This window comes from Pieris napi, chromosome 24, assembly GCF_905475465.1.
Source record: "Pieris napi chromosome 24, ilPieNapi1.2, whole genome shotgun sequence".
In the NCBI taxonomy this organism is placed as follows: domain Eukaryota; kingdom Metazoa; phylum Arthropoda; class Insecta; order Lepidoptera; family Pieridae; genus Pieris; species Pieris napi.
In genome coordinates, this window is record NC_062257.1 from 1,641,496 (window position 1) to 1,650,979 (window position 9,484).

Sequence of the window (9,484 nt, forward strand, 5' to 3'; positions counted from 1 at the left end):
TTACCGACAATGTCACATCACTTATAACCAACAGAAAACGAAAATGTCACATCTCTTATAACCAATAGAAAAGTAGATAATGGCGGATTGTTTACAAATTTCAATACATTTCACAAAACTTTAAAAAATTTTTTTTTTACTTTGACGCATTTCCGGCAGCTACAATCACTTGGAGGTGTTCCAATCAAGTTTTATCTAGTCAAATATATTGATGCAAACAAAATTTAATGGAGAATTGCACACCTATAATGAGTAATTTTGCATTTCCCTAAATGGTTAATTGAGGCCCACACAGTTTGTTATTTATTCAATAGATACTATTATAGGATAATTACAAAACTTCAATGAAAAATAAAGTACAATTCTGGTTAAAAAGCATGATATGACAGGTGTCAAAAGGAATGTTGTGGTCAGTTGGAACTCGGTTTTAGATATGAATCATTTATATGAAAAAATCATTATAAAAATGTTATAATTTAAATTTCCAAGACAATACAGTATTTAATAATAGAGCGAGGAAATGCTGCCAGCATTAAACGTACACTGCCACAGGGATGAAACTTTATAAATGTTTTATATTTCTATATTATAAATTAAAATATTATGTAGGTATATAATATTAGAGATTTCTAAAGCATTTTTTTCAAAAAATTTAGAGTTGTTATAAATATTGGTCATGTTGTCTATGTTTTTTCATCACAGCGCTAATAAAATTTGACAGGAGGAGATGAAAGAGTTCTTTAGTTAAAAGAGCACATTACTGAAGACATTATGCTGCATCTCATTCTCAAATTAATCTTCGCTTGTTTGAGCGAACCATTTATCCTCGTGAAGTTTTTTTAATAAGTCCCAAGTTCTAATTAAATTTGATACTTTTTCTGTTTCCTAAAGTATCTTCTTGTCAATATAAAAATAAAACCTGAGGGATGAGGCAAAATCACCTTTCGAGTTTCGACAGCTGTTACTAACAGTAACCATTGAAGTCAAACGAATTTTCATGAAAATGTTCACATGACAAAGCGAGAGTTTATGTCAAGCCTCTAGTATAAACGATTAACAAACAGTCAAGTCACCTGTACTATCATATGTCAAAAATCACCATACTCTGTTTAAAGTCAATTGTCAGTGTTTAATAATAAAGGACGTCTCACGTCGGGCACGTGTTTGAATTAAAAATTATAATAGATTATTTTTATTTTAAGTTATTAAAATATGGGTAAAGCAAAGAAACTAAAACCGTCGCAAGTTGGAAAAAATATTGGCCTCGCTGACCAAATTGAATCCACAAATACTGTGAAATTAAAAAGCAGCTTAAAAGAAAAGCACAGGCAGGATGAAGATGAAGAGGTGAGTCAAATTTAACTGTTTATATTATTTTACATACGTCCAGACTAGATTATAATTTTTTTTTCGATTTTTATAGTTTGTCAATGCGGATTTATCAAAGAAAATCTTAAAAGCAGCCAGACGTCAACAAGCAGAATTAGGAAGTGATGTAGGACCATCTTCTAAAAGTACACTACCTTTTTCAATTAATGGTATGTTAATTTATATTTACTACTTAATATTGAATTTTTTTTTCTTTGCTTATGGTTGTAAAATGCTTGAAATGTATTTTAAACAAACAATGATGCTTAAATTTATTGTTTTCGGTAAATATTCCGAATCGCGGCACCAACGATTTTGAGGCTGATTTTTTTTACAGTTGCGTTATGATCTGTAAACATCATAACTAGTATTGTCATGATGACGCATATGGAATATTTACCTTGTTTTCTTCTCAGCATTAAAGAATTCTGATGATGAAGACCAACAATCAGAAGAAGATGATCTGGAACCTGATGTATACTATGACCATATTGAAATCAATGAGGAAGATGAAGCAGCAATTCAAATGTTCATGTCATCAAATCCGGAAAGAACAAGAACCTTGGCAGATATAATTAAAGACAAAATAACAGATAAACATACAGAACTTCAAACACAGTTTTCTGATGTAGAAACACTAAAGTTACAAAATATTGATCCAAGGTTAGAAGGGTTTTATATGATAGATTTAAATCTTAATAATTATTTTGAAATATGATTTTTCTGGAAAAGTAGTATGTCAATAATTTAACATGGTAACAATCTATCAAATAATGATATATAATTTAATTTTTTAAGGATAAAAACTATGTATGAAGGTGTAAGAGATGTGCTGAAAAAGTACAGATCAGGAAAACTGCCTAAAGCCTTCAAAATGGTCCCACATTTACAAAACTGGGAACAAATCTTATATCTTACTGAACCAACAACATGGTCGGCAGCTGCTATGTATCAGGTACACTTAAGTTCTTAATAATTAACATAGATTGTACAACCATAAGATTTTTGTACGATATTCTTGCAAATAAATTATTATTCAAACTCAAACTCAAAATATCTTTATTCAAGTGGGTAACCAAGTACACTTTTGAATCGTCAAGTTAAATTAATCGTTAATTTACATTTACTACCAGTTCGCAAGTCAAGGGCGTAGAGCGGGTAAGAAGAACTGGCAAGAAACTTTCCGCCACTCTTTTTAATCGCCAGGTATTGTCATACAAATTCTTTGAACTGGAGCAATTCAATCCCAAGGATTAGGATCATTTAAGTAGTCCTCAAATTTATAAAAAGCTTTGTTGATTAGTATTATTATAGGTTTGAGGTTTTTGAGTGTGATTATTAAAAATATTGTTCATAATTAGTAAAAACATTTAGTCCGTATCTTTAAGAGATATTGTTATATGGAAAAACCAATGTTATGTGCACCATATTATGAATAAGGCAAGCAAACCAACTCAAGTCCAGTAATTTCTATATTTTAGGGAGTTTGATGTTATATTAACATTACACAATGTTTACATTGATTTTTACTTATTAATTATTTATTTTTGTTACACGCTTTGCCTTTAGTAATTCTTTTTTCCCATTAATTGGGTTGCCTGGAAGAGATCTCTTAAAGGCTAACTATTCCAAAAAATTTTAGGTACCGGATTTTATTTGTTCTCTTGTAGCATCAAATTGACAATTATAATTGATTTTTTTAGGCAACAAGGATATTTGCATCAAACCTTAAAGAAAAAATGGCACAAAGGTTTTATAATCTAGTCTTGCTACCGAGAGTGAGAGATGACCTAGCTGAATATAAAAGATTAAATTTCCATTTATATCAGGCTTTGAGAAAAGCACTTTTCAAACCTGGTGCTTTTATGAAGGGAATTCTATTGCCATTATTGGAAGTAAGGAATCAATTATTAAATATTATTTTTATGAATGTGCTGACTTCATGAGAAATATTCTATCTATTTGCATTATTTAAACTAAACTACTGATCATCACACTGTGTACACAATCCAACTGAAAGAGGGAATAAAGTACTTTGGGTATAATAAAACTTACTTAATGAATCGCATGGAAATGTCAATATCTGTACTATTTATCACAATCTTTAAAAATCTATCATAATATGTCTGTAAATTAGGGATGCATCGATACGCCTTTTTGCCGATACGATACCGATACCGACACTCTTATAGAAATATCGCCGATACCGATACTAATGCTTATTGAATTCAAATTAAATTAAGGTAAAATATATCAAGTTTTGTTAAAGTTTTTAATTTTTATTATAAAATAAACAGTCACAAACTTTGAATAAGATTAAAGGTTTAGTAAATAAAATTAAGAATTAAGAGTAATAGTTAAATCAAAATAAAATAAATAACTGTTAATAATTAAAATTACATTACAAACATTGATAAGATTTTTGTAATTCTGTATTTTATTTAATTTGGTATTGAAAAAATACTACGCGCGATAGCAGTTAAAAACCAACTAAAGTGTCTAGCGAAATGGAATACGCGGGGACTAAGTGGGTGTGAGGGGCATAGATAGTCCCTGCCTCGTTTCCCACGCCCCAGATCAAACAAGATGCACGTTTATATTACTTTTTTTAAAGCGCGAAATTTGAAAAGTATCGTTGTATCGGCAATTAAAATATCGCCGATACCGATATATCGGCAAATCCAAAGTATCGCCGATATATCGGTATCGGTATCGGATGCATCCCTACTGTAAATATGGTACAACAAAAAAAAAATTCTTAAATTTCAGTCCGGTGACTGCTCATTACGAGAAGCAATCATTGTTGGATCAGTATTGGCTCGGAATTCAGTACCTGTACTCCATTCAAGTGCTGCAATGTTAAAAATTGCTGAGATGGATTATAATGGAGCAAGTTCTATATTCCTTAGAATACTTTTTGATAAGAAATATGCATTGCCATACAGGGTTGTTGATTCTGTCGTATTTCACTTTATAAGGTAATATAAGGAGCCTTATTTTATTAGTAGTACATTCTAGAACACACTATTTCTAGATATTAAACCTTTCTTCAACTTCCATATATAACTTTTCTTATCTATTCAGTGGGCGGAGTTTAAATTTATGACCATATTTGTTTAAATATTTTTGTAATATACAAATAGGTGTGATTACTATTGTAATTTTAAGCTTTTAGTATAATCAAAAACCACTTTATAGACGTCTTGTAAAATTGATTGAATTTGTATATTAATTATTAATTTGTATAAAGAATAAATAATAAAATAAATTTTGATTGTATTTTAGATTTAATAATGACTCAAGAACATTACCAGTGCTGTGGCATCAGGCATTATTGACATTTGTTCAAAGATATAAAGCTGATATTTCCACTGAGCAGCGAGACGCCTTATTGGAATTGTTGAGGAAACAATTCCATCCTACTATTACCCATGAAGTAAGTTTTGGCTATTTTTTTATAATACTAATACTTTTTAGTATCTATTTGTTATAAACAATTTGAAACATTGTTTATAACAAATAGATACTAAAAAACTAACTAATTCTAAACCTATAACTTCAGGATGGTTAACATATTTTTTTTTCTACATTATTTTAATTACACCAATTTTGTTTTGTGAATGTGGTGGATAGTAATAATATGTAGAAATTTTTTACCATCCGAATGCTACTTTTTTATGTATATGAGTAATAGTAAGTAGGTTACATTTATTTCCAACCAAGCAAATAGGTCAAGAGGCTGCAGGTGTAACATAAAACACTAATTTGTTTCATCTTCATGTTAAAAACTAAAATTTTTTTACAGATAAGAAGGGAATTACAAGCAGCCAAGTGCAGGGACCTTGAAGTTAATGAAGCTGTACCAAGCTGTATGGTTGTAGAATAAATTATAGTTTGTAATTTGTACTTGTTATTTCAAAGAACCACTCAATTCTCATGTCCATTTTTTTTTTAATGCCTTTGGCACGATTTGTGCATTAGCCAGCGTCAAGTATAGGATTTTTTATAATTTGTGCCTCTTTTTTTGAAATTCGACCGTGTCCTCCATGTACGGTTTAGGCACTCGCCCGGTACTGCATAACCCTCCCAAAGGCCGAGAACAAATTTAAATTAAAACTTGCCCTCGAACTGGGAATCAAACCCGGTACCCCTCACCTAGCTGCCACGGAATAAGACCGCTAGGCTATGAGGCCCCTCATGTCCATTTTAATTCATATTTAATTCAGTGACAAGCTGAAACAGCCAGAGAAAAAGTTGCTATAGTAAAAATATAATTTAGTTACAGATCTCCAAACATATAGTAGATAGATACGCCAGCAATATTATGTTTGTCTAATGAGGCTTGATACATTCAGTCTATACCAGTGGAAAATAGGTATTGCATAACAAAAATTGCAGCTTGGATGTGAACACTGATAAAAAACAATTTATAATGGCATAATTGTATTTTTTCAGATGACAAAATAAAAATAAATTTGGAAATTATTAAAATTTAGAAATTAAACATATTATTATCTAGAACATACATTTATTGCATTTTTAATGGGTATATCAACTTGGCTTGTGATAAAATGAACTGGAGGCAAAACAGAACTTCCGCACTCACACTTTCTTCCAGCCACAAAATCAAAGGAACCAACTTTACAAGCACAATTTGAGCAATTTAATTTTCCTTTTGTCCATTGTTCCTCTTCAATTTTAATCTTAATCCAATCTGGAAGTCTGTCTTCACTAAGAAATATAAAATTTCTAAGATCATAGCTATCACAATTTGTACTGCATGATTTTGATGTTTCTAAGTTAGGAACTAACACATATCTGCATTTAAAACACTTTACTGGTCGCTGTAATCCTTTTGATTCCATGATATAGGATTTTTAAAATTACCAAAACCTACTTAACCTAAAAATTACTGAATTCGATAGCATCAAAGTACCTAGATTATCATTCTAGGCTGCCACTAAATATGAATGCAAATAGCGTTTCTTAGTTATTTCAGAAGTATTAAATAAAATAAGACGTATTTTATTTGAAATATAAAAATTATATTGTTGTTATTGTATGTTATATATAGTTAGGTCACAAGTTACAGGTTACAGTTGTCAAATGTCCAGAAGTATGAAATGCACAGATAAAATTCGAATCAAAACAGAATAGGATATTTTAAAATATAAAACTATGGTATATTAATGTATTATTTAGATGTATTTGGTATAAAAAGCAGTTGGAAATAACATTATTAAAAAAAAATATTGCTAATTATTACCAGAGCGATTTCGATACAACGCCATCTAGACGACACCATACCAAACAAGATAAGATAGAACATACAACACCTTTTTAATATGAATCAAGACACCGTTTAACAAAAAAACGCTATGTTTTCATTCGAAGCCAGTAAATATTTTCCTTCTGTTAAGCCATCATACGCAGATGCATTAAGTTCAACAATTCCGGAAGTTCCAAAACCCGCATATTCTTCTGCAGCCAAGTCTCTATCTCAAAATAATTCTACTAATCCCTCATATAAAAGACAGTATTCTTAAAACCTCGCTCTCCTCCTAAACCTCGACATGGTTATGATCGTGTTGCTCATAATAATGTATTTAAATGCTTCCAAGTTTCAGAGCCTAAAAATGGTTGTCCTCTGGTTGGTCACAAAAATAAAGAGGAAGAAAAATTAGAGAATGATGCCATTAATATTGTCGGCATGAAAATTTATAATATTTATTCGTATTGTTGATATCGATATTTGCGAGTGTGGAGAAGATATTGGTGACCTCGACCAAATTTTCTTGTCTTGTTCCCAATATGACCGGCACCTCCTTTCTGAATTCCGTACAAATAATTCATGTTCCGTTTCCGACTAAAATCTCCTTTTGCTTTATTGTTTTATAATGCATTATCTTCTTCCATTATCAACAATAATATTAATATGTAATATGTTTGTGTACATATTTTGTTTTTAACCAGCTTATCCTTTTATTTCCTTTTGATGTCTTTGTTTTGTTTTCTCGCGTGTAGTTTCCCAACCTTTTACTTGAAATAGACCACAAGCCCATGAACAAAAAATACCTGTGAAATGACCCAACGTGAATTACTCTTAGAAGGCTGTTACTATATCTGAAAATAGCTCTGAGCACTATGCCGTCATTTCTGAGCGGTACATGTGAGTACGTGAGTGAATGGACTTTCTCAGGTACAATGGGGGAATTTCGACAAATTATTAATGTACGGCTTTGTTATAAGTGTATAGATGATTAAAAATAAATGTCGAAAAACCTAGTGCCGTACAAAAGTGATGGTACCGGAAGTCGGTGCAAATTTTTAATTCGACGACAGTTGCAGAAGCAATAAAGGTCATTTATTACTGTACGGCATTTGTGTGATTCCTTTTGGACACATATACAGATACTTTACCCGTAAACGCCGTACATATTCCCAGCGGAGCGGTCGAAAGCCAAGGGTCGCAACATATGTCTGATTAGCATATAGGTGATGATGATATGAAACAACATAAAATTAAATGATCTTGAGAGTACTTCACAAATAGATAACATTTTCCAGCATGCCGTACATTTTTTGTGGAACACATAGGTGTATGGGGTAAATTACTTTTCTCAGAAAAGAGTCATTTTCCGGTGACTTTTATCTGTACGGCAATAACACAGGTTATTAATACTTTAGACAATCTTCAATAAAAGATAAATGCCGTACACTTTCGATAGTCCGCTACCACCGCCTACCAATACACGGCGTCCCAAAGTTATAGTAAATGAAGGGAAAGTACCTTAAATATCGTAGATAGGGTATTTTACTAAAAGAAGACTTTATGTTATTTTTAAAAGTTATTAATTCTGCATTCAAAGATTTTTTAAAAATTACTTGCCTCGTCTGGGAATCGAACTGACTTAAATGTAAAAAAAACACCCCTACTTTTATGATGCCAATCGAAAGAATGGTCAAAAACTAATAACTCTTCTTAAGTAACATAGTATTTTAAAAGAAAGGAACAGCGTGAATATATCTTTGTAATCAAATTAAAAACATTATCTATCGTATTCGGCCTAAAAAAATCCCCTACGAGTCTGTTACTTTAGAAAAGTTATTAGGTTTTGGCCATTCTTTCGATTGGCATCATAAAAGTAGGGGTGTTTTTTTTTAATTTAAGCCGGTTCGATTTCCAGACGAGGCAAGTAGTTTTTAAAAAATCTTTGAATGCAGAATTACTAACTTTTATAAATAACATAAAGTCTTCTTTTAGTAAAATACCCTATCTGCGATATTTAAGGTACTTTCCCTTCATGTCTCATAACTTTGGGACGCCCTGTATTATATATATTTTTGTTAAAAATATTTTTCCTTTACCTCTTCCTGCTGGTACGATAAGGCTGTAAATATACTTTACAGCCTTATGGTAGTATACTCAGATATGTACAGTTATTAATGACCTTAAGGGACACCTCAAACGTCGTCGAAGTTTTTATCAGCTGTAAAGAATAATCTGGAGTAAAATGTACGGCATCTGGTTTTTTTTGTTTATTTATATTTGTTACATATAAAATAACAATAATCTTTGAAAATATTACTCCCCATATTACTCTAGGAGCATTTGAAAAGTCATCTAAATTTCGGAAATTTCATATATTTTTTATCATAATATTTTTATTTGTTACCATTTAAAATGAACGGCTATAAGGTACAACGGTAATATTTAGTAACATTATGTAAAAAAACAAGTTGCCGTACATTATTCTCTGATCTTACAGCAGCAAGAACTTGGTAAATCCTGAAATTTCGATAAATATTTAATTACACAAATATTAACTATAATATTTGGACGGCATAATTATAAAACATTATTGTCCGTGTTAAATAATATTTTGAACATGTTGCCGTACATTTTACAATGACCTTAGGGTATATGGGTGTAGGGGTAGGGTTCCGACCCTTGGCTTTCGACCGCTCCGCTGGAAATATGTACGGCGTTTACGGGTAAAGTATCTGTATATGTGTCCAAAAGGAATCACACAAATGCCGTACAGTAATAAATGACCTATATTGCTTCTGCAACTATCGTCGAATTAAAAATTTGCACCGACTTCCGGTACCATCA

General features: G+C 31.2%; 1 protein-coding gene across 1 annotated transcript; it reads left to right on the plus strand.

Moving 5' to 3' along the window:
- The first annotated feature begins 1,116 nt into the window (after positions 1-1,116).
- On the plus strand, positions 1,117-5,268 carry LOC125061889 (bystin). The gene is made up of 8 exons (XM_047667526.1): positions 1,117-1,347; positions 1,424-1,538; positions 1,785-2,031; positions 2,167-2,323; positions 3,072-3,263; positions 4,138-4,346; positions 4,654-4,804; positions 5,174-5,268. Exons 1-8 carry the CDS (start codon positions 1,213-1,215, stop codon positions 5,252-5,254), a joined length of 1,287 nt encoding a protein of 428 aa, XP_047523482.1. The 5' UTR covers positions 1,117-1,212; the 3' UTR covers positions 5,255-5,268.
- The last annotated feature ends 4,216 nt before the right edge of the window (positions 5,269-9,484 follow it).